The sequence below is a fragment of the Pristiophorus japonicus genome, chromosome 19 (assembly GCF_044704955.1).
Source record: "Pristiophorus japonicus isolate sPriJap1 chromosome 19, sPriJap1.hap1, whole genome shotgun sequence".
Classification (NCBI taxonomy): Eukaryota; Metazoa; Chordata; class Chondrichthyes; family Pristiophoridae; genus Pristiophorus; species Pristiophorus japonicus.
The window spans coordinates 40,289,072-40,315,228 of NC_091995.1; the positions used below are offsets into that span (position 1 = coordinate 40,289,072).

The 26,157-nt window shown below is 45.2% G+C and overlaps 1 protein-coding gene across 1 annotated transcript; it reads right to left on the reverse strand.

Annotated features, from left to right (window-relative positions):
* Window positions 1-17,797: 17,797 nt before the first annotated feature.
* LOC139230438 (zinc-binding protein A33-like) lies at window positions 17,798-25,321 on the reverse strand. Its single transcript, XM_070862272.1, has 2 exons — window positions 24,611-25,321; window positions 17,798-18,289 (listed from the first exon to the last, which is right to left on the reverse strand). The coding sequence occupies exons 1-2, from the start codon at window positions 25,022-25,024 to the stop codon at window positions 18,281-18,283; spliced, it is 423 nt and encodes a 140-aa protein (XP_070718373.1). The 5' UTR covers window positions 25,025-25,321; the 3' UTR covers window positions 17,798-18,280.
* Between the last annotated feature and the right edge of the window lie 836 nt (window positions 25,322-26,157).

A 26,157-nucleotide genomic window follows, 5' to 3' on the forward strand; every position in this document is an offset into this window, starting at 1 on the left:
TCCACAGGTATATCTAACCTCCCCACCTTCCCCCATGGGTTTTAAGCTTGAGACCTGCCGGTCTGGGCATTGTGCGCGACCAGGAAGTCCAGACGGAATTCCTTGTTCAATACAAGTATGAAGAGTCACATCATCAATGGCCAGTGCTGGAGAGGAACCTTAACAGCAAATCCAGACTCACTGTCTGAGCTCCCCCATGAAACCCACACTGAAAGTTGTGCTATGCGATGTCTGCTGGTTCCTGTGCACTCCGTCGTCAGTCACTACCTCCGGTATAGAAGGAGAGAACAAATAGTTCATCCCCACCCCGAACAATAGAAACCTTCTCTAAACCGGGCATTTCAATTCGGTGATAGTGAGAAACAGACCTGGGGATATAAAGTTCTTGTTTATTTGAAAACATTCAGGTTAGTAATAAGAAAATACATTCAGGAAAAATGAAACATTCGCTGAGAAGAGTTAGGTTTTTTGAATTATATGAAGAACGCTTTTGGTCCGTCACTGACTACAATATGGAACAGATTTCTTCACCTGGTGCACTACATAGAAATTACAGCACAGAAACAGGCCATTCGGCCCAACTGGGCCCTACCAGCGTTTATGATCCTCACCAGCCTGCTCCCACTCTATTTGCTTCATCTCTCTCTATCAACATATCCTTCTATTCCTTTCTCACGCATAGACTTATCTAGCTTCCCCTTTAATACGTCTCTGCTATTGGCCCCAACCACTCCACGGGGCAGCGAGTTCCACACTGAGTAAAACCTTTCTCCTGAATTCCTTATTAGATTCATTGGCAATTATTTTATATTTGTGGCACCTAGTTTTGGAATCCTCACTAGTGGAAACACCTTCTCTGGGTCTACAATATTGAACCCCTTCATAATCTTAAACACCTCAATCAGATCACCCCTCACACTGCTCTTTTCTCGAGAAAAGTGTGGCAGTCTACTCAGTTTTCCCTGATAGTTAAAAGCTCTCAGTCTGATGACATCTTTGTAAAAATAAAATTTCTCCAATGCATCAATATCCTTTTTTATAATATGCAGACCAGAACTGTGCACAGTACTCCAAGTCAGCATGGATTTATGAAAGGGAAATCATGCTTGACAAATCTTCTCGAATTCTTTGAGGATGTAACAGTAGAGTGGACAAGGGAGAACCAGTGGATGTGGTGTATTTGGACTTTCAAAAGGCTTTTGACATGGTCCCACACAAGAGATTCCTGTGCAAAATTAAAGCACGTGGTATTGGGGGTAATTTATTGAGATGGATAAAGAACTGGTTGGCAGTCAGGAAGCAAAGAGTAGGGATAAACGGGTCCTTTTCAGAATGGCAGGCAGTGACTAGTGGAGTATCGCAAGGTTCAGTGCTGGGACCCCAGCTATTTACAATATACATTAATGATTTAGATGAAAGATATCTCCAAGTTTGCAGATGACACTGCTGGGTGGCAGTGTGAGCTGTGAGGAGGATGCTAAGAGGCTACAGGGTGACTTGGCCAGGTTAGGTGAGTGGGCAAATGCATGGCAGATGCAGTATAATGTGGATAAATGTGAGGTTATCCACTTTGGTGGCAAAAACACGAAGACAGAATATTATCTGAATGGCGGCAGGTAAGGAAAAGGGGAGGTGCAACGAGACCTGGGTGTCATGTACATCAGTCATTGAAAGTTGGCATGCAGGTACAGCAGGCGGTGAAGAAGGCAAATGGCATGTTGGCCTTCATAGCAAGAGGAATTGAGTATAGGAGCAGGGAAGTCTTACTGCAGTTGTACAGGGCCTTGGTGAGGCCACACATTGAATACTGTGTACAGTTTTGATCTCCTAATTTGAGGAATTCTTGCTATTGAGGGAGTGCAGCGAAGGTTCACCAGACTGATTCCCAGGATGACAGGACTGACATATGAAGAAAGATTGGATCGACTAGGCTTATATTCACTGGAATTTAGACGAATGAGAGGGGATCTCATAGAAACATAAAATTCTGATGGGATTGGACATGTTAGATGCAGGAAAAATGTTCCCGATGTTAGGAAAGTCCCGAACCAGGGGTCACAGTCTAAGGATAAGGGGTAAGCCATTTAGGACCGAGATGAGGAAAAACTTCTTCACTCAGAGAATTGTCAACCTGTGGAATTCTCTACCACAGAATGTTGTTGAGGCCAATTCTTTAGATATATTCAAAAAGGAGTTAAATGTGGCCCTTATGGCTAAAGGGATCAAGGGGTATGGAGAGAAAGAAGGAATGGGGTACTGAAGTTGCATGATCAGCCATGATCTTATTGAATGGCGGTGCAGGCTCGAAGGGCCGAATGTCCTACTCCTGCAACAAATTTCTATGTTTCTATGATTCCCGGGAATCAGTCTGGTGAACCTTCGCTGCACTCCCTCAATAACAAATTCCTCAGGTTAGGAGACCAAAACTGTACACAATACTCCAGGTGTGGCCTCACCAAGGGCCTGTACAACTGTAGCAACACCTCCCTGCCCCTGTACTCAAATCCCCTCGCTATGAAGGCCAACATGCCATTTGCTTTCTTAACCGCCTGCTGTACCTGCATGCCAACCTTCAATGACTGATGTACCATGACACCCAGGTCTCGTTGCACCTCCCCTTTTCCTAATCTGTCACCATTCAGATAATAGTCTGTCTCTCTGTTTTTACCACCAAAGTGGACAACCTCACATTTATCCACATTATACTTCATCTGCCATGCATTTGCCCACTCACCTAACCTATCCAAGTTGCTCTGCAGCCTCATAGCATCCTCCTCGCAGCTCACACTGCCACCTAACTTAGTGTCATCTGCAAATTTGGAGATACTACATTTAATCCCCTCGTCTAAATCACTAATATACAGTGTAAACAGCTGGGGCCCCAGCACAGAACCTTGCGGTACCCCACTAGTCACCGCCTGCCATTCTGAAAAGTACCCGTTTACTCCTACTCTTTGCTTCCTGTCTGACAACCATTTCTCAGTCCATGTCAGCACACTACCCCCAATCCCATGTGCTTTAACTTTGCACATTAATCTCTTGTGTGGAACCTTGTCGAAAGCCTTCTGAAAGTCCAGATATACCACATCAAATGGTTCTCCCTTGTCCACTCTACTGGAAACATCCTCAAAAAATTTCAGAAGATTTGTCAAGCATGATTTCCCTTTCACAAATCCATGCTGACTTGGACCTATCATGTCACCTTTTTCCAAATGCGCAGCTATGACATCCTTAATAATTGATTCCATCATCTTACCCACTACCGATGTCAGGCTGACCGGTCTATAATTCCCTGTTTTCTCTCTCCCTCCTTTTTTAAAAAGTGGGGTTACATTGGCTACCCTCCACTCGATAGGAACTGATCCACAGTCAATGGAATGTTGGAAAATGACTGTCAATGCATCCGCTATTTCCAAGGCCACCTCCTTAAGTACTCTGGGATGCAGTCCATCAGGCCCTGGAGATTTATCGGCCTTCAATCCCATCAATTTCCCCAACACAATTTCCCGACTAATAAGAATTTCCCTCAGTTCCTCTCCTTACTAGACCCTCTGACCCTTCTTATATCCGAAATGTTGTTTGTGTCCTCCTTAGTGAATACCGAACCAAAATACTTGTTCAATTGGTCCGCCATTTCTTTGTACCATATTGAATGGTGGTGCAAGCTCGAAGGACCGAATGGCCTAGTCCTGCACTTATTTTCTATGTTTCTATGTAGTTTAAGCAAGGCTCTATACAAGTTTAACATAACTTCTCTGCTTTCTAATTGTATTCGTCTAGAAATGAACCCCAGTGCTTTGTTTGCATTTTATGGCCTTATTAATCAGTATTGCTGCATTTAATGATGTGTGTGCGTGTACCCCAGATCCCTTTACACCTCTAACCCATTTAAACTGGTATTTCCAAGGAGTGTGTGGCCTCCTTATTCCTCCTACCAAAATGTAATACCTCACAATGATCTTCATTCAAATAGATCATTGAACAACTGAGAGAAAAATGCGCTCCAATGAAATGGTAAAGCCGCAATTTGAGCGGGCTTGGGATATCCTCATGCACAGAGGAAATCACCCCCTGGGATATAATTAGGTTTATACAGAATGCTGAGGAACGGTTTCTCTAGGATTTAAAATAATGCAACGTATTTTAATATTGCAGAACATTCTCGGCACTGTTTAAACGCGGGTTACTGATATTACTGCTGTCCTGGCGCACACCTGGAACTTTTCTTTGTTCCTCAATGTGGGAGAGCAAAGAGCAAACAGGGTCCCAGCGACAGTTCGCGGTGGGGTCACTGTGGGTCCTGCGGCGGAAGTGCTTTTGTACAGTCAGTTTAACTCTCAACATACACTGTTTCGTTTCATGTCAGCGCGATATTTATCGCACTTATGAACTTTCTATAAACCCACAACGAACAACTGTTACCCACATCCGGCAGCCTTCTCCCAAAATCTGTCGGATTTGCAAAGCTTCTTAGGAACATAAGAATTACTAGCAGCAGTAGGCCATGCGGCCCTTCGAGCCTGCTCCATTATTCAACAAGATCATGACTGATCATAGACCTCAACTGCACTTTCCAGCCCTATCCCCATATCCCTTGCTTGCCTTCGAGTCAAACAAATCTATCGATCTCAACCTTGAATATACTCAACCACTCGGCATCCACAGCCATCTGGGGGAGAGAATTCCAAAGATTCACTACCCTCTGAGTGAAGAAATTCCTCCTCATCGCAGTCTTAAATGGCCGAGCCCTTCTCCTGAGACTGTGCCCCCTGGTCCTAGACACTCCAGCCAGGGGGAAACAACCCCTCAACATCTACCTTGTCAAACCCTCTCAGAATCACTCTTCCTCTGATACCCAGTGTTAGTAACAAGCACCGGTGAGTCAGGTATTTGCCGCTGGATGCAGAGTAAAGCTCCCTCTACCACCTCAACAAAGATCCTCAGCTCCAACCTCCATCCTGCATTACTTTGCAATGTTCTACTCCCTTTGGTCCAAACTATATCCATTCATTCCAATAAGTATATGTTGAAATTATAGTAACATTAGTTGGCGTCCTTTTATTCTGAATGTTAAACTAAACAAATAAGTTATTTCCATGCTTATCTGTAATGCATCACACGTGCCGTTCACCAAAATTGTGCTTATAAGGCATTGGCATTTAGTCCATGAACCAAGCTTTAATCACCTATCCTAATATCTCCTTTCGTGGCTTGGTGTTGAAGTTTGGTTGATAACGTTCCTGTGAAGCGCCTAGGGATGTTTTACTACATTGAAGGCGCTATATAAACACAAGTTGTTGATGATTTTGTTGAAAGCCAAGCAGAGTGGCAACTGCCTGTTCCAATGTCTGATCAGGCCTGACCATAGATTCTAGCTGTTTCTTCACTCACAGCCTTATAGATTTTGTGTGAAAACACATGAGAGTGTGGCTTTGCCAGTCTGGAACGTAATTCACTTATGTTACGCCCTCACCAACACCAACTGCAGAGCAGGTGAGTGTACGACAGACTTGTGGTTTTGAGTTATTAAAAGAAACGCTCAAACTACCGGCTCTGGAACATATTCCATGTACTGTTCTTTTCTATTTTCTCTCAATTCTCCCCCAGTCTATTATGAAATGCATTGTGCCATGTTGGAGCAGGTTTGCTCTTATTCTCATAGTGCTCAGGGGTTTCATCCTTGTGACCACTCTTTAACCGTGGGCTTTAAACAGTGGACATTCTGGGGCTATTCCACCGCGGCGGGCATGATTGCAGGGGACCATTTCCCTAACCGTGGGCTTTAGTTAGTGGGCATTCTGAGGCTATTCCACTGCAGGGAGCATTATTGCAGGGAACCTTTGTCCTAACTGTAGGCTTTAGATAGTGGGGGGCATTCTGGGGCTATTCCACCGCGGGGGGCATTATTACAGGGTGCCTTTGTCCTAACCATGGGCTTTAGATAGTGGGCATTCTGAGGCTATTCCAGTGCAGGGGGCATTATTGCAGGGGACCTTTTCCCTAAGTGTGGGCTTTAGATAGTGGGTATTCTGAGGCTATTCCACTGCAGGGGGCATTATTACAGGGCACCTTTGTCCGAACCTTGGGCTTTAGATAGTGGGCATTCTGAGGCTATTCCACCATGGGGAGCATTATACAAGGCGCATTTATCCTAACCGTGGGCTTTAGATAGTGGGCATTCTGAAGCTATTCCACCGCGGGGGGCATTATTGCAGGGGACCTTTGTCCTAACCATGGGCTTTAGATGGTAGGCATTCTGAGGCTATTCTACCGCAGGGGGTGGGACATTATTACAGAGCACTTTTATCCTAATCGTGGGCTTTCGATAGTAGGCATTCTGAGGCTATTCCACCACGGGGGGCATTATATAAGGTGCCTTTGTCCTAACTGTAGGTTTTAGATAGTGGGCATTCTGAGGCTATTCCACCACGGGGGGCATTATACAAGGCGCCTTTGTCCTAACCGTGGGCTTTAGATAGTGGGCATTCTGAGGCTATTCCATTGCAGGGGCCATGATTACACGGAGCCTTTGTCCTCACCTGACTTACACACACAGGCACTTTGCAGCGAGAGGCATTGGCTTGGCAATCAGGTGAGGAAAGCCTGGCTGCTTTCCTTTCTCTTGTCCAGAGAGGCTGAGGCCAATTCTAATCACATCTCATTCAACCATGACGGCAAACTGGGCGTCCGTAATATGCAGTGTTGGGCGAGGGGCTGTATTGACTCACTAAGGGCGTCATTGTGATGGTGATTCACTGCTTATACCAGATCACACCCGGTATGTCACATCTTCCAATCCCTTTAACCATTATCGCAGGCCTGTCTTTTCAGTGATTCCAAACAACCTCCATGCTGGCCTTGATGTGAAATTCCTGTAACAGATCTACCAAAGGCCCATTGTATCTCCCATTAGCTTTAAGGCTTCACTCGATGGACTTCAATCGACCCATCACCTCTGTGCTCACTGACCTACACTGGACCTCAATCAGCAATGTCTCGATTTTAAAATTTGCATCCTCGTGTTCAAATCCATCGATAGCCTCACCCTCTCCATATCTATGTAACCTTCGCTAGCCTTATAACCCTCCGAGATCTCTGCCCTCCTCCAATTCTGGCATCTTGCACATCCCGATTTGAATCGCTCCACCATTGGCAGTCGTGCCTTCAGCTGCAGAGCTTTGGAATTCCCTCTCTAAATCTATCCAGCTCTCCACCTCTCTCTCCTCCTTGATGATAATACTTAAAATCTAACTTTAACCAATCTTTTGGTCACCTGTCCTAATATCGGCTTATGTGTCTCGGTGTCAAATGATGTTTTATAATCACTCCTGTGAATCCCCTCAGACGTTTTACAATGTTAAAGGTGCTATTTAAATGCAAGTTGTTGTTGTTCTTCCCCATTCTTATTTCTCTCGGGGCCATTAACTGAGCCGAATGTGCCTGCCTTTGTTTCTGTGACCACGCAGAAATATCAGGCTTCAATACAGATTTATACAATCGTCTCTGGCCTCCTCCGCAGCCTGCATTGAAATATTCTGCGCAGTCACCCATACATCCCTTGAGCTAGGAAACACTAAGACTGGTTTTACGAGAATGACCAGGAGTTCCAGAAGCTAATAAGCCCAAGTACAAGACATTTCTAAATCTAAAGCAGCAACCCAATTTGGGAGCAGCAAAGCAGTTCTTTTGACGGCTGAAGGCCGAGGTCCAACAAAAAACCCGCGATCTAAAGAATAGTTGGTGGGTGGAGAAATCACAGGGGATCTAGAACTTGGCCGACAACCATGACGTGTGAGTTTTCTTCAGCGCAGTCAAGTCCACCTATGGCCCAAGCACCCAAGGCCCCACCCCACTGCTGGCCAAGAATGGAGAGGCACTCATTAAGGACACTGAGGCAGTCAGGACCCACTGGAAGGAGCACTTCGAAGATCTCCTTAACCGAGACTCTACCTTCAACGCAAGTGTCCTCAACTCCATCCCGTAAGCATGCTACCCACCACTATCTCAGCAAAATCTCAACCTTGCATGAGGTAGAAAAGGCCATCCATCAGCTCAAGAACAACAAGGCATCAGGAGCAAATGGAATCCCCGCTGAGGCACTAAAGTATGGTGGAGAGGCACTATTGGCACATATGCATGACCTCATCTCTCTCATCTGGAAGGAGGAGTGCATGCCTGGAGATCTCAGAGATGCCGTAATCATGACCATCTTCAAAAAAGTGGACAAGTGTGTGCGGTAACTACAGAGGAATCTCCCTGCTGTTGGCCACTGGGAAACTCATTGTAAAAATCCTCCTCAATCGTCTTCTCCCCATGGCTGAAGAGCCCCTCCCAGAGCCACAATGTGGATTCCATCCACTAAGGGGTACAATGGACGTGATCTTCACTGTGCATCAATTACAAAAGAAATACAGGGAACAGCATCAAGCCTTGTACATGGCCTTCTTTGACCTCACAAAGGCCTTTGACACTGAAAACCGCGAGGGACTATGGAGCGTCCTCCTCCGTTTTGGCTGCCCCAAAAGTTTGTCACCATCCTCTGCCTGCTCCACCATGACATGCAAGCCGTGATCCTCACCAACAGATCCACCATAGATCCAATCCACGTCCGGACCGGGGTCAAGCAAGGCTGCGTTTAGTTCCACTCCAACGCTTTTCTCATTCTTCCTTGCTGCAATGCTCCATCTCACTCTCAACAAACTCCCCGTTGGAGTGGAACTAAACTATAGAACCAATGGGAACCTGTTCAACCTTCGTCACCTAGACCCAAAGTCGTCCCATCCTCTGTCATTGAACTACAGTACATGGACGACGCTTGCGTCTGTGCACACACACAGGCCGAACTCCAAGCCATTGTCAACACCTTCACCGAGGCGTACGAAAGCATAGGCCTTATGCTAAACATCCATAATACAATGGTCCTCCATCAACCTGACCCCGCCACACAGCATTGCCCCCCAGTCATTGAAATCCATGGCGCGGTCTTGGACAATGTGGACCATACCTCGGGAGCCTACTATCAGCAAGGGCAGACATCGATGACGATGTCCAACTCCGTCTCCAGTGTGCCAGCGCAGCCTTCGGTCACCTGACGAAGAGAGTGTTTGAAGACAGACCTCAAACCTGGCATCAAGCTTATGGTCTACAGGGCAGTACTGATACCCACCCTCCTATATGGCTCAGAGACGTGGGCCATATACAGCAGAAATCTCAAAGAGCTGGAGATCCCGCGAATCCACTGGGAGGATAGACACACCAACGTCAGTGTGCTCGCTCAGGCCAACATCCCCAGCATCGAAGCACTGACCACGCTCGACCAGCTTCGGTGGGTGGGCCACATCGTCCGTATGCCCAACACGAGACTCCCTAAGGAAACGCTCTACTCAGAACTCCTACACAGCAAGCAAGCCCCAGGTGGGTAGAAGAAACATTTCAAGGACACCCTCAAAGCCTCCTTGATAAAGTGCAATATCCCCACCAGCACCTGTGAATCCCTGGCCCAAGACACCCCTAAGTGAAGGAAGAGCATTCGGGAGGGCGCTAAGCGCCTCGAGTCTCGTCGCCGAGAGCATGCAGAATGCAAGCATAGACAGTGGAAGGAGCGTGCAGCAAACCAGGATCCCCACCCACCCTTTTCTTCAACCACTGTCTGCCCCACCTGTGACAGAGACTGTAATTCCCATATTGGACTGTACAGCCACCCGAGAACTCACTTTTAGAGTGGAAGCAAGTCTTCCTCGATTCCGAGGGACTGCCTATGATGATGAGATATCTGTCATCATCCACACCTTCTGCATCTTTCAATGCATATAAATGTGAGGTATTACATTTTGGCAGGAAGAATAGGCAGGTCACTTTTCCCTTGGAGATAGAGGAACAAAGGGATCTCGGAGTACAGATACATCAATCACTAAAAGTTGCGACACAGGTTAGCAAGGTCGTAAGAAAAGCAAACCAAGCATTAGGGTTTATGTGTGGCGGTATAGAATTCAAAAGTAGGGAAGTTATGCTAAACCTGTATCGAGCGTTGGTTCGACCGCACTTAGAGTACTGTGTACAGTTCTGATCGCCATATTGCAAAAAGGATATAGAGGCACTGGAGAGGGTGCAGAGAAGATTTACAAGGGTGATATCAAAAATGCGAGGGTATACATATCAGGAACGGATGAACAGGCCGGGTCTCTTTTTTCTTGAAAAAATAAGGCTGAGGGTGACCTAATGGAGGTCTTTTAAAATTATGAAAGCTTTTGATAGAGTGGATACAGAGAAAATATTTCCACTTGTGGGGAAGAGCATAACTAGAGGCCATCAATATAAGATAGTCACCAAGAAATTCAATCGGGAATTCAGAAGAAACTTTATCCAAAAAATGGTGAGAATGTGGAACTCTCTACCACAGGGAGTGGTTGAAGTGAATAATACAGATGCATTAAAGGGAAGGCTAGACACGCATATGGGGGAGAATGGAATAGAGGGTTATGCTGATTGATTTAGATGAGAAAAGACAGGAGGAGGCTCAATTGGAGCATAAACGCTGGCATGGACAGGTTGGGCCGAATGGCCTGTTTCTGTGTATATCTCCTATGGTATTTTTCTATAGAGTGAATGTTTCCATCACGTCCGCATTCTCCCACAATACATTATCTCTTGTTGTGTGCAGCATTCCAAGTACATGAGACCACAAGTTCACACACTGGATTCATTCTTCTGAGCAGAGGCGAAGATTGGGGTCTAGAATATCCAGGTTATCACAGGACCTGATTTGGAGATCACTGCCAACCTAGATACACACAAGTGTGTGTTTTCTAAGTTTCAAGTGAATTTCTTAAGGCAGATCAGTTGTGCCTGTATCAGATGGTCATTACCGACGATTCCAAACAGCTACGATTCCTATCACTGCGGTGAGAGGTGGGAGAGAGTTTCTTGGATTGCCGCTGCAGGAATAATTTGTCTGATTGCTACTTCCAGCAAAAATATAAATGCTCAGTCTATGGAATTAGCAACCAGTGGGAATCTCCTGCAGCCCGTGTAGATTTATTATTGTCAGGAATCTCCTTGCCTGCATATGATGTTAGTGCAAAGCCCAATTTGCTCTTAATAACAATCTACTATTATTGTGGTTTTGTGAGTACACGCCAGAGGGGCTTTGTACACTTGGGTCAGTTGCAGCGGAGGGAAAAACGCGTGCACTTTAAACTGTGCACAGTTGAAATGTGATGCATGGGCATTTTGTGTATTGATGTGGGAAAATGCGCACTTTCGGCAATATTGTGTTTTTTAATGTTGTGGGCATTTCTCTGTGTGTGGGTTTGTGTGTGACCCGTATTTATGTCTGACTGTGTGCACACCCGGATACTTGAAACAAGTGTGTTTGTCTGTGAGCGCTTGTCAAGACTTATCAAGTCAAGGTCCTTGGGGATTTGGAAGTATTTGGGAGTTTCTGTCAACATCCCTAGTTGCTCTTCGAACATAAAAGAGTCAAGTGTATAGCCTGTGACTGGAGTTCAATGTGGCACAGACCCTCCAGCAGTGGCAGGTTCACTTTCCTCGAGGACATTTATGAAGCAGTTGGGTTTTTGTACTTTAACCTTTTATTAGTGAATTTCTGGCATTGGCCACACATTGACAGATATTATTAAATTCTGTTTCAGCATTTGCCCTGGTGGGATTCAAACCCACAGACTCTGGGTTGCTCATCATCATCATCATCATAGGCAGTCTCTTGGAATTGAGGAAGACTTGCTTCCACTCCTGAAGTGAGTTCTTTGGTGACTGAAGTCCAATATGAGAGCCACAGACTGTCACAGATGGGACAGATAGTCGTTGAGGGAAGGGGTGGGTGCGACTGGTTTGCCGCACTCTCGTTCCACTGTCTGCGCTTGATTTCTGCTCTCGGCGTTGAGACTCGAGGTGCTCTGCGCCCACTTGGATGCACTTCCTCCACTTAGGGCGGTCTTGGGCCAGGGACTCCTAGGTGTCAGTAGGGATGTTGCACTTTATCAGTGAGGCTTTGAGGGTGTCCTTGTAGCGTTTTCACTGCCCACTTTTGGCTCGTTTGCCACGAAGGAGCTCCGAGTATTTTGTGTGTGTGTGCGCAGTTAGTTCACTAATTTAATTTTAGTTCTTCAAAAACTAGAATGAATCGCTTGATAGTTCTCGCTAAGTGCACTTCCAGATGTGCTACTGAGCCACACCGGTCATGAGGATCTCAGCAACTTTCCCCCTCCCCTCCACAATCTTCCCCCGTTCCGCTGTCTAAAACTCCCCGAACCAAATAGACTCTAATAGGGGGTCTAAGCACGTAAACCCAAACCGTTACCCTTTACCCTAATCTCAACCCTACAAGTCCCACGAGTTCAGGCCATTCGGGCCTACCTCAGGCTTCCTACCACATCGCCCATCGATAAACACCGGCGACCTCCGGCATCCCCCGGCGAGACCCACGAGTTCGGGCCATCCGGGCCTTCCGCAGGCTTCCCACCACCTCACCCATCGACGACCTCCGAAATTCCCCGGCGACCTCCGGAGGCGGTGCCCTCGACCTGGACCTGGCTATCGGGCCTCCACCCAACCCCCTCCAGCGATGATCAGAACACCTCCAGCAGCGGCGGATGGGCCTCTCCTCCACAAGAGTCTGGGCCTCCTCGACAACGACTAGACCTCCCGTGGCGACAGACGCCCTCCTCCTCAACGACGACTGGGTCCCCCTCTCCCACGTCGGCGACTGGCCTCCCCTCCTCCTTTAGCGACGACCGGGGCTCTCCTTCCCCACCGGCGACCTGGCCTCTTCTCATCCTCCAATACGTGGTGAGTTCCATGGCTGTGACCCCCCCTGCCCTCCCAATGCCTTTCCCCAACCAGGCCTCTAGGTTGCTAGCATGGTACTATAACCACTAATCTCCTGCACCCTTCTGTTGAGGGAACTCAGACTGACCCCTGCACTTGCATTCTGGAGATGTCTCTGTTGTAGCTTTTCCAGCAACATTTCCCCCATTTGTGATGATAGACTAAACACATGATAAAAAGGGAGGGAGAACAGCCAGTTGTCGTGGTGCACGTTGGTACCAATGACATAGGTAAAAAAAGGGATGAGTTCCTACGAAATGAATTTAAGGAGCTAGGAGCTAAATTAAAAAGTAGAACCTCAAAAGTAGTAATCTCGGGATTGCTACCAGTGCCACGTGCTAGTCAGAGTAGGAATCGCAGGATAGCTCAGATGAATACGTGGCTTGAGCAATGGTGCAGCAGGGAGGGATTCAAATTCCTGGGGCATTGGAACCGGTTCTGGGGAAGGTGGGACCAGTACAATCCGGACGGTCTGCACCTGGGCAGAATCGGAACCAATGTGCTCGGGGGAGTGTTTGCTAGTGCTGTTGGGGAGGAGTTAAACTAATATGGCAGGGGGATGGGAACCAATGCAGGGAGATAGAGGGAAACAAAAAGGAGGCAAAAACAAAAGACAGAAAGGAGATGAGGAAAAGTGGAGGGCAGAGAAACCCAAGGCAAAGAACAAAAAGGGCCATTGTACAGCAAAATTCTAAAAGGACAGAGGGTGTTAAAAAAACAAGCCTAAAGGCTTTGTGTCTTAATGCAAGGAGTATCCGCAATTAGGTGGATGAATTAATTGTGCAAATAGATGTTAACAAATATGATGTGATTGGGATTACGGAGACGTGGCTCCAGGATGATCAGGGCTGGGAACTCAACATCCAGGGGTATTCAACATTCAGGAAGGATAGAATAAAAGGAAAAGGAGGTGGGGTAGCATTGCTGGTTAAGGAGGAGATTAAGGCAATAGTTTGGAAGGACATTAGCTTGGATGATGTGGAATCTATATGGGTAGAGCTGCAGAACACCAAAGGGCAAAAAACGTTAGTGGGAGTTGTGTACAGACCTCCAAACAGTAGTAGTGATGTTGGGGAGGGCATCAAACAGGAAATTAGGGGTGTGTGCAATAAAGGTGCAGCAGTTATAATGGGTGACTTTAATATGCACATAGATTGGGCTAACCAAACTGGAAGCAATACGGTGGAGGAGGATTTTCTGGAGTGCATAAGGGATGGTTTTTTAGACCAATATGTCGAGGAACCAACTAGGGGGGAGGCCATCTTAGACTGGGTGTTATGTAATGAGAGAGGATTAATTAGCAATCTCGTTGTGCGAGGCCCCTTGGGGAAGAGTGACCATAATATGGTGGAATTCTGCATTGGGATGGAGAATGAAACAGTTAATTCAGAGTCCATGGTCCAGAACTTAAAGAAGGCTAACTTTGAAGGTATGAGGCATGAATTGGCTGGGATGGATTGGCGAATGATACTTAAGGGGTTGACTGTGGATGGGCAATGGCAGACATTTAGAGACCGCATGGATGAACTACAACAATTGTACATTCCTGTCTGGCATAAAAATAAAAAAGGGAAGGTGGCTCAACCGTGGCTATCAAGGGAAATCAGGGATAGTATTAAAGCCAAGGAAGTGGCATACAAATTGGCCAGAAATAGCAGCGAACCTGGGGACTGGGAGAAATTTAGAACTCAGCAGAGGAGGACAAAGGGTTTGATTAGGGCAGGGAAAATGGAGTATGAGAAGAAGCTTGCAGGGAACATTAAGACGGATTGCAAACGTTTCTATAGATATGTAAAGAGAAAAAGGTTAGTAAAGACAAACGTAGGTCCTCTGCAGTCAGAATCAGGGGAAGTCATAACGGGGAACAAAGAAATGGCGGACCAATTGAACAAGTACTTTGGTTCGGTATTCACGAAGGAAGACACGAACAACCTTCCGGTTATAAAAGGGGTCGGGGGGTCTAGTAAGGAGGAGGAACTGAGGGAAATCCTTATTAGCCGGGAAATTGTGTTGGGGAAATTGATGGGATTGAAAGCCGATAAATCCCCAGGGCCTGATGGACTGCATCCCAGAGTACTTAAGGAGGTGGCCTTGGAAATAGTGGATGCGTTGACAGTCATTTTCCAACATTCCATTGACTCTGGATCAGTTCCTATGGAGTGGAGGGTAGCCAATGTAACCCCACTTTTTAAAAAAGGAGGGAGAGAGAAAACAGGGAATTATAGACCGGTCAGCCTGACATCGGTAGTGGGTAAAATGATGGAATCAATTATTAAGGATGTCATAGCAGTGCATTTGGAAAGAGGTGACATGATAGGTCCAAGTCAGCATGGATTTGTGAAAGGGAAATCATGCTTGACAAATCTTCTGGAATTTTTTGAGGATGTTTCCAGTAGAGTGGATAAGGGAGAACCAGTTGATGTGGTATATTTGGACTTTCAGAAGGCGTTCGACAAGGTCCCACACAAGAGATTGATGTGCAAAGTTAGAGCACATGGGATTGGGGGTAGTGTACTGACATGGATTGAGAACTGGTTGTCAGACAGGAAGCAAAGAGTAGGAGTAAATGGGTACTTTTCAGAATGGCAGGCAGTGACTAGTGGGGTACCGCAAGGTTCTGTGCTGGGGCCCCAGCTGTTTACACTGTACATTAATGATTTAGATGAGGGGATTAAATGTAGTATCTCCAAATTTGCGGATGACACTAAGTTGGGTGGCAGTGTGAGCTGCGAGGAGGATGCTGTGAGGCTGCAGAGCGACTTGGATAGGTTAGGTGAGTGGGCAAATGCATGGCAGATGAAGTATAATGTGGATAAATGTGAGGTTATCCACTTTGGTGGTAAAAACAGAGAGACAGACTATTATCTGAATGGTGACAGATTAGGAAAAGGGGAGGTGCAAAGAGACCTGGGTGTCATGGTACATCAGTCATTGAAGGTTGGCATGCAGGTGCAGCAGGCAGTTAAGAAAGCAAATGGCATGTTGGCCTTCATAGCAAGGGGATTTGAGTACAGGGGCAGGGAGGTGTTGCTACAGTTGTACAGGGCATTGGTGAGGCCACACCTGGAGTATTGTGTACAGTTTTGGTCTCCTAACCTGAGGAAGGACATTCTTGCTATTGAGGGAGTGCAGCGAAGGTTCACCAGACTGATTCCTGGGATGGCGGGACTGACCTATCAAGAAAGACTGGACCAACTGGGCTTGTATTCACTGGAGTTCAGAAGAATGAGAGGGGACCTCATAGAAACATTTAAAATTCTGACGGGGTTAGACAGGTTAGATGCAGGAAGAATGTTCCCAATGTTGGGGAAGTCCAGAACCAGAGGTCACAGTCTAAGGATAAGGGGTAAGCCATTTAGGACCGAGATGCGGAGGAACTTCTTCACCCAGAGAGTGGTGAACCTGTGGAATTCTCTACCACAGAAAGTTGTTGAGGTCAATTCACTAAATATATTCAAAAAGGAGTTAGATGAGGTCCTTACTACTAAGGGGATCAAGGGGTATGGCGAGAAAGCAGGAATGGGGTACTGAAGTTGAATGTTCAGCCATGAACTCATTGAATGGCGGTGCAGGCTAGAAGGGCTGAATGGCCTACTCCTGCACCTATTTTCTATGTTTCTATGATCCCCACGTTATTGATAGAGATGGTCCTATTGTCAGACAGATTGTATAAAATACAGATTACAATTCCGCATTTATATATTGTGAGCTACACTGTGTATTTAAAAACACAATCTTTAACCTTCAATTATCCCGATGTTAGTAGGTGGGTAAATGTGTGTATTCCTACTTACAAGTTATCCTCAAATCAATAGTATTATGTTCCTAACACAGATGAGATTGCACACAGGGAGGTTAAAGTAACAGTGACCTCAGTCTTTATTAAGACACTCCAGAGTGAGGAACAGGCCTTAGAGGCCGGCTTATATACAGTGCTACCAAGGAATGCTGGGATCCTTTGGGACTTCAGGGGATGCATCCCCTGGTGGCGGAACATGGGAGTGCATGTTTTACAATTCACAACAAATAGGGTTCGCAACATTTAATGTCAGATGTCACAGAATTATTAAGTCTACAGTAATTAAACACACACTTACAGTCGGTACAACAGAACCTTATGAGTTTAGTCGGGGACTCAAAGGCGATGCAGTTTCAGTGCACAGGCTGCAGATGTTCGCAACCCAAGTACCTTTTTCTACCTTTTCTCCTTATTCCTTCTACGTAACAATTTACATGTTTGCGCATTACCCAATACAACTCTGTATGAAGTGATTTTTAATGAGCCTCTTCCATTATCCCTGATCAATAACATTTTAATGAGTTATCTTTTTCTGTAGACCAATACAACTCCCCTACTTTGCTTTCTTATCGATAATTTCACTCTTATTGCTATTTTACCAAGTTAAAGTTCTAATTATAAATCTGTGTCATTCCATATTAATCTCCTGCTTCTAAAAAAGGATGACGTGTTCAAAGATATTTCCTTCTGCAGAACTAACTTGTTATCAAATGCTTGAAGCTCTCTGAAATGTTTGCACTGGACTGTCTTTTAATTAAGTTTATTGTCTAAACTGACCATTCCTTTAAAGATCAGTCTCAATCCAGCAACTCAGTCAAACGGCACTTACATTGATTTATACTTCCTCGCTTAACAGGCAAAAGCTAAAGGTTGCTATTACTACAATATAATGAGAAGTACATAGGAGTATGGTGCTAGCAGACCTCAAGACAGTCTAATTAACCCTTTCCTTACACCGATCAACAAAGATAGAAATATCATTCCCTTTACTTAAATGGGTTTTCAATCTGTGTCAATTTTGCTCTAGTTTGTTTGAATGTGCATGCAATATAATGTACACAGCGGTGAGATCAAGATTATTGCTCTTTCCTGGGTCTCACTTCAAGAGTTTAAGGTTTTAGATTGCTAAATGGTGCAATTTAAGAGGCTCAGCATTTGTATGACCATCGTTCACATAAGGAGAGAAATAAGGAAAACGTTTCGCAGTGAATGTGTCAATGTAAGTAGAGAGATAAGACATATCATCAGCATTGTAAAATAATACCTGTCCTCCCTCGTAGTCCAGGTAAACTCTGATGGTCTTGGGTTTCATGCTCAATGCAAGAATCTCGTCGGCCTCATACTCGTCTCCATTTGTCAATGACAGAGTCCAATATCCATTTTCAGGGAGACGACTGATCTCTCCCTTCCTATTGGCTGACTATGTGGCCACACCCACAATCCACTCAACCTTGTCCCCCACCTCCGTCTCCCAGTAGTGTTTCCCTGATGTGAATCCCTCTGATCCCAGCACACTGGGACTCATATCGAAACTCTCTAGAATATCACAAAACCTATATTTCCTGGCACTGAGTTTTATGCTGGTCTGGTCATCAGACAGGACAAGCCGAGGAGACGCCGTGTTTGGGTCGAAAATCAGTGGTGCTGGAACTCGGAAGAATAAAAATGACAAAGTTAAACGCTTCACACAAATGAGTATGAACAGAGGCTATTATTTTATCTCGGCACATAGTTCATCCTCATTTAAGTGCAAATGTCACTTTTTAGGAATAAATAAATCTCTTTCACTCACATGCGTGGGGATAGAAATTCATCGTGGTGATAGTGCAGAACGGGCGGCCGACTGATCGGAGACAGCAGCCCCTCGAGGAGCCTCCACACTGCACTGTCGGCCCTCGGGACCCCAACAACATCCTCACACCATTCTTACACTCCTTGCTAGTTATGTTGCAAAACAAATCACGATTTCTTCTTTCGCCTTGTAAAGGATCATAAATGCATCCCTCCGAGAGACTGTTTTATTTTACGACTGAGTTGTATTAATATTAGTCCTGGAATTATCCGTGCGCCATATTATTGGTTCTCTGCAAGGACTTGACATCGCACTAATGCTTTATCTTTCACATTACACTTTATTCAATGCATTTATAATTTCAGTTTTATCTGTTTTAATTTTGCGTATTAAAGCACCTAATGTAAAACTATGCAATCTTGTAACACTTGAGATGATTCATATTTAAAAATAAATCTCTTCTGTAATGTTGCTCCTCACTCTCCAATTAATACTGCACTCAGCCTATACCTCAGATCACTCTTCTATTTATTCATGACACTTGAACAGTCTTTGCCCACTGACTTTCTCTGATCCCCGCCACATCATTCGCCCTGAGCAACTAGTTTTCATTACTATGAGAGAGAGAGATGAGACAGGCAGATAGCGTGGATCGAGATAACACAGACAGGTGGATACATCATCAGCATCATCATCGGGATGACTTGCTTTCACACTAAAAATTAGTTCTCAGGTGACTGAAGAGTCCAATGCGGGACCTACAGTCTCTGTCACAGGTGGGGCAGACGCTGGTTGGAGGAACGGGAGATTGGGGTTCCTGAGTTGCCACGCGCTCCTTCCACTGTCGACGCTTGGCTTCAGTTTGCTCTCGGCGAAGAGACTCGAGGTGCTCAGCACCTTCTCGGATGCTTTTCCTCCACTTTAGGCGGTCTTGGGCCAGAGATCCCCATGTGTCGATGGGGATGTTGCATTTTCTCAAGGAGGCTGTGAGGCTGTCTGTGAAGCGTTTCCTGTGCCCACCTGGAGCTCACTTGCCGTGTCGGAGCTCTGAGCAGAGCGCTTGTTTTGGGAGTCTCGTGTTAGGCATGCAGATGATGTGGCCCGTCCAACAGAACTGATCGAGCATGGTCAATGCTTCGATGCTGGCCTGAGTGAGAACACTGACGTTCGTGCGCCTATCCTGCCAACGGATTTTCAGGATCTTGCGTAGGCAACGTTGGTAGTACTTCTCCAGTGTTTTGAGGTGCCCGATGTATACAGGAGCCAAGCAGGAGGGTGGGTATCACCACTGCTTTGTAGACCATGAGCTTGGTGCCAGGTTTGAGGTCCTGGTCTTCAAACACTCTCTTCCTCAGATGACCAAAGGCTGCATTGGCACACTGAAGGCGGTGTTGGACCTCGTCATTGATGTCTGATCTTGTTGACAGAAGGCTCCTGAGGCATGGAAAATGGTCCACATTGTCCAAGGCCTTGTCATGGATTTTGATAACCAGGAGCCAGTGCTGTGTAGCGGGGTCAGGTTGGTGGAGGACCTTTGTCTTATGGATGTTTAATGTAAGGCTCATGCTCTCGTATGCCTCGGTGAAGGTGTTGATGATGGCTTGGAGTTCGGCCTCCAAGTGTGCGCAGACGCAAGCGTCCCACAGAAAGGGACAGACACATACAAATACTCAGATACAAAGATCTGCATGTGGATATAAAGAGAGGAGATTCGCACACTTAAAGGGGCACAAACATAGTGACAAATATATCATTAAACTGCTGTCTAGCCGCCTGTTCATTTCAATGGGTAAAGTGAAAATCCGACATTAATTTCACTTTCTTAGTGTTGAATTACACCTTGTATACTCTCTGAAATAATCTGTAATTACATAGAATGTACAGCACAGAAACAGACCGAATCCAATAGGGAATTCAGAAGAAACTTCTTTACCCAGAGTGTGGTGAGAATGTGGAATTCGCTACCACATGGAGTGGGGAATAGTATAGATGCCTTTACAGGGATACTAGACAAGCATATGAGGGAGAAGAGGGTTTTGCTGATAGATTTAGATGACGGAATTAAATGTAATATCTCCAAGTTTGGAGATGACACTAAGCTGGGTGGCAGTGCGAGTAGTGAGGAGGATGCCAAGAGGCTGCAGGGTGACTTGGACAGGTTAGGTGAGTGGGCAAATGCATGGCAGATGCAGTATGTGGATAAATATGAGGTTATCCACTTTGGTGGCAAAAACAGGAAGACAGAATATTATCTGAATGGTGACAGATTAGGAAAAGGGGAGGTGCAAGAAGGCCTGGGTGTCATGTTACATCAGTCATTGAAGGTTGGCATGCAGGTACAGCAGGCGATGAAGAAGGCAAATGACATGTTGGCCTTCATATCTAGATGATTTGAATATAGGAGCAGGGAGGTCTTACTGCAGTTGTACAGGGCCTTGGTGAGGCCTCACCTTGAATATTGTGTTCAGTTTTGGTCTCCTAATCTGAGGAAGGACATTCTTGCTATTGAGGGAGTACAGCAAAGGTTCACCAGACTGATTCCCGGGATGGCAGGACTGACATATGAGGAGAGACTGGATCAACTGGGCTTGTATCTACTGGAGTTTAGAAGAATGAGAGGGGATCTCATAGAAACATATAAAATTATGACGGGATTAGACAGGTTAGAAGCAGGGAGAATGTTCCCGTTGCTGGAGAGTTCCAGAAACAGGGGTGACAGTCTAAGAATAAGGGGTAAGCCATTTAGGACCAAGATGAGGAGAAACTTCTTCACTCAGAGAGTGGTTAACCTGTGGAATTCTCTACCACAGAAAGTTGTTGAAGCCAGTTCGTTAGATATATTCAAAAGGGAGTTAGATATGGCCCTTACGGCCAAAGAGGTCAAGGGGTATGGAGAGAAAGCAGGAAAGGGGTACTGAGGTTGAATGATCAGCCATGATCTTATTGAATGGTGGTGCAGGGTTGAATGGCCTGCTCCTGCACCCAATTTCTATGTTTCTATAAAAGTTGAGAGGAGGCTCGACTGGAGCATAAGTGTCGGCATGGACTGGTTGGGCCGAACGGCCTGTTCCTGTGTCTGATAACCTGTGTAATCCAATGTAATAATTCGGCCCATCTGGTGTTGATCGTCCACATGAGCCTCCTCCCACCCTTCTTCATCTCAGCATAACCTTTGATTCCTTTCTCGCTCATGTGTTTATCTAGCTTCCCCTTAAATGCACCTGTGCTATTTGCGTTAACCATTTCCTGTGGTAGTAAGTTACACATTCTCTCCACTCTCTCGCTAAAGAGGTTTCTCCTGAATTCCCTATTGGATTGATTAGTGATTATCTTATATTGATGGACTCCCCACAAGTGGAAACATCTACCCTATCAAACCCTTACATAATCTTAAAGGCCTCTATCAGGTTAATCCTCAGAGAGGTGAAAAACAAGATAAAAATCGAGATGATTTGGGGAAAAAACTTGGGAAAATTCCTCTCTGTCCTATCTAGTGATTGAACCTAGTCCAGATCACTTTGCCATGAATTCCCTGAAATACCTACATTTTGTAAGAGGTAATGTCCCCCACCCCAATCAGAAAAGGCCCAGCTCTCGCTTAAAGGAATTCAATGGATCTATGTCCACCGAACAAGCTACCAGCCTGCTCCAGAGGTCCCCTATTCTCTGAGAAAGGAGCCATCACCTGACATCTAACCTAGATCTGGCCTTGCACAACTTAAATGTATAGCCCCTGTCCTCCCTGACCTATTTAATCAGATCAAATTGTCATCTGGAACATAACCTAAACCCTAAGCTCTGGAATTCTCTTCCTAAACCTCTCCATGTCTCTACCTCTCTTTCCTCCTTTAGGATGCACCTTAAACCTACCGCTTTGACCTCATCTGCCATAATATCTTCTTAAGTAGCTCAGTGTCAAATTTTTGTCTTATAACACCCCTGTGAAGCACCTTGGGTCGTTTTACATAAGAACATAAGAAATAGGAGCAGGAGTAGGCCATTGGGCCCCTCGAGCCTGCTCTGCCATTCAATAAGATCATGGCTGATCTGATCATGGACTCTTCCACTTCCCTGCCCGCTCCCCATAACCTTTTGCTCCCTTATCGCTCAAAAATCTGTCTATCTCTACCTTAAATATATTCAATGACCCAGCCTCCACAGCTCTCTGGGGCAGAGATCCATAGATTTACAACCCTCAGAGAAGAAATTCCTCATCTCAGTTTTAAATGGGCGGCCCCTTATTCTAAGACCATGTCTCTTAGTTTTAGTTTCCCCTATGAGTGGAAATATCCTTTCTGCATCCACCTTGTCGAGCCCCCTCATTATCTTATATGTTTCGATAAAATCACCTCTCATTCTTCTGAACTCCAATGTGTATAGGCCCAGCCTACTCAACCTTTCTTTCTAAGTCAACCCCCCCTCATCTCCGGAATCAACCTAGTGAACCTTCTCTGAACAGCCTCTAATGCAAGTATATCCTTCCTTAAATACGGAGACCAAAACTGTACGCAGTACTCCAGGTGTGGCTTAATACCCTGTACAGTTGTAGCAGGAATTCTCTGCTTTTATATTCCATCCCCCTTGCAATAAAGGCCAACATTCCATTTGCCTTCCTGATTATTTGCTGTACCTGCATACTAACTTTTTGTTTGATGCACAAGGACCCCCAGGTCTCTCTGTATTGCAGCACTTTACAATTTGTTTCTATTTAAATTATAATTTGCTTTTCTATTTTTTCTGCCAAAGTGGATAACCTCACATTTTCCCACATTATACTCCATCTGCCAGATGTTTGCCCACTCACTTAACCTGTCTATATCCCTCTGCAGAATCTTTGTGTCCTCCTCACAATTTGCTTTCCCACCCATCTTTGTATCATCAGCAAACTTGGCTACCTTACACTCAGTTCCTTCATCCAAGTCAGTAATATAGATTATAAATAGTTGAGGCTCTATATAAATACAAATTATTATTGTTGGTGTTGTAGTCTTATTCCCTTCATGATCTTATAAACTTCAATCAGATCCCCCTAAATCTACACTTCTCTACAGTGTAGAATCCCAATTCTTTTAGTCTGTCTTGATAAGTAAGGGACTTTAGACTGGGAATTAAGTCTCGTGGCCCTCCTCTGCACCCTTTCCAAAGCCTCGATATCGCCTACCGTGTGAGACCAAAACTGGACACAGTATTCCAGGTGAGGCCTGGCCAGTCTTGTACGGGGACAATATAGTATGCTTGGTCTTATACTCAATTATCCTGTGAATGCACCCCAACAGTTTATTTGCTCTAGCTATCGCTTCATGGCATTGCTCATGTACCTTTAGAGATCTATGCACGAGAGCGCCCAGATCTCTTTCCTCCTCCACATTGTTTAATGCTTTTCTCTGAAGGGTGTATGAGCGTTGAACACTCGCCTTGCCCACATCTATAACACTGCACTTATCCAAATTGAACATAATTTGCCAGTAATGAGCCCAATCTCCCAACACCTCCACCTGGAGAAGTCCTGCCAGCCAGTTCTCAATCCAACTCAATATATTACCATTAATACAAGAGACTCTTGTAGAGAAGTCTCTTGTGAGCACCTTATCAAAATCTTTTTTGTAAGTCTAAGTAGACAATGTCTACCGGGCTTCCTCATCCATTAACTTCGTAACTTCTTAAAAAATACAATTAGATTTGTAGGACATGGCCTCCTTTTATGAGGTCATATTGAAATTTATATTAAAATTAATTTGCCAAATACACTCCATTCTGCAAGTTTATTAATGTCTTCTTGCATTTTGTCTCAATCTTCCTCAGTGTTAATTAAATCCTCCAATTTAGAGCCATTCGCACATTTTTAAATTGTACTTATGATTTCAGAGTCCAAATCATTTATGTGATGAGCGCCAAAGTACAGCAATCGCAGCAATTTTCCACACTATCAGCTCCCATATTTTTAATCTGGCCACTACTGGGAAGTGAGACGTAGAATCAAACGATGCAGCACAGGAGGAGGCCATTCGGCCCATTATGCTTGTGCCAGCCCTTTGGTAGAGCAATCCAATTAGTCCCACTCCCCTGCTCTTCTGAGTAAAAGTAGAGTAAATAGAACTAGAAATGACTCCACTTCTAAAGAACAATAACATCACAAACAGTCCGTGGGGTCGAAGACACTTCTGCCTTTTTACCTTGTACTTTCTCACTGCATCCCCGACCGGCAGGAACCTGTGCTCTGAATGTGCCGGAGAATCTCTACAAATGACACAGATCAGAGTCCGATCATCGTCACAGAACAGTTTCAGCTTCTCATCGTGTTCCTCACAGTGAGACTGGCCCTTCTCCGGGTTCGGGGTCAGCTCCAGCTGCCGAGTTTTCTCGGAGAGATTGGCCAACACCCTGGTATTTTTATAACATTTCTGGGGGAAGACTGCACGACATTCCGGGCAGGACACGGCCTGCTCCTTGTTTTCCCAACACCGTTCGATACAGGATTTACAGAAGTTGTGATCACAGTCCAGTCGCACCGGCTCCACAAACAGAGACAGGCAGATGGAGCAGGTTAAATCCTCGGTCAGGGTGAAGACCTGTTTGGTGGCAGCCATTTCGTCTCCACTGCCTCTTATTCCGGAATCTATACTTTCACTTTCATTTCTTCAATTATTGCATATCAAAGAGCAATCGGCCAATAACAGGTCGGTAGTTTTCGATTTGAAACATATGAAGATGAAACTCACCATCTGACTGGAGTAGGAAATGGGAAAACTGCTCCCCATCGATAAACAGGATGGAGGTGTTGGGAGTGCAAACTGCTCATTACCAAAGGACGGTATTCCCATCACTCGAGTGTCCCATTCCTGGACAGAAGAGTGCATATCTGCTTCTAAAAACATATTCGTAAACGTAATTTAATCTGAAAAAATAAATTCTGTTCAACAACTTGAAGTACACGTTCATTTTCACAATTATAACTTAAAATTGGTATCAGCAGAACAAACTGTTCCCTTGGCACCATTAAGTTATTTAAACCAAATTCAAAGTGAGCATAATAAGTTGTTCATAGAATGATACAACAGAGACTTCAGGGGGACTTCAATGTCCATCACTAAGAATGACTCAGTAGCACCACTACTGACCGATCTTTTTAAAAAAAATTATTTGTTCCTGGGATGTGGGTGTCCCTGGCAAGGCCGGCATTTCTTGCCCATCCCTAATTGCCCCTTGAGAAGGTGGTGATGAGCCGCCTTCATGAACCGCTGCAGTCCGTGTGGTGAAGGTGCTCCCTCAGTGAATATTCTTTCTAGTGGTTTGGTGCAACTGAGTGGCTTACTAGGCAATTTCAGAGGGCAGTTAAGAGTCAACCACATTGCTTTGGGTTTGCAATCACATATCGGCCAGATCCGGTAAGGATGGCAGACTTCCTTCATGGATATTAGTGAACTAATTAGGTTTTTATGACAAGGACTGTGCAATGGTCATTCCTATCAATACTGTCATGGTTTTATGGTCAGCATCACTGATACCAGCTTTTATTGTTAATTCCAGATTTATTTAATTAACTGAATTTAAATTCCCCCAGCTGCCATGGTGGGAATTAAACTCACGTCTGTGCACCAGCATAAAACGAAAGGGCATATAAAAATGCAAAAAATAGCACAGAATCTGACGAATGAGAAAGCAAGGGATCACAGTACAGTTAGTTAGAGCTACAAGAAGGGAGTATGAAAAGAATCTTGCA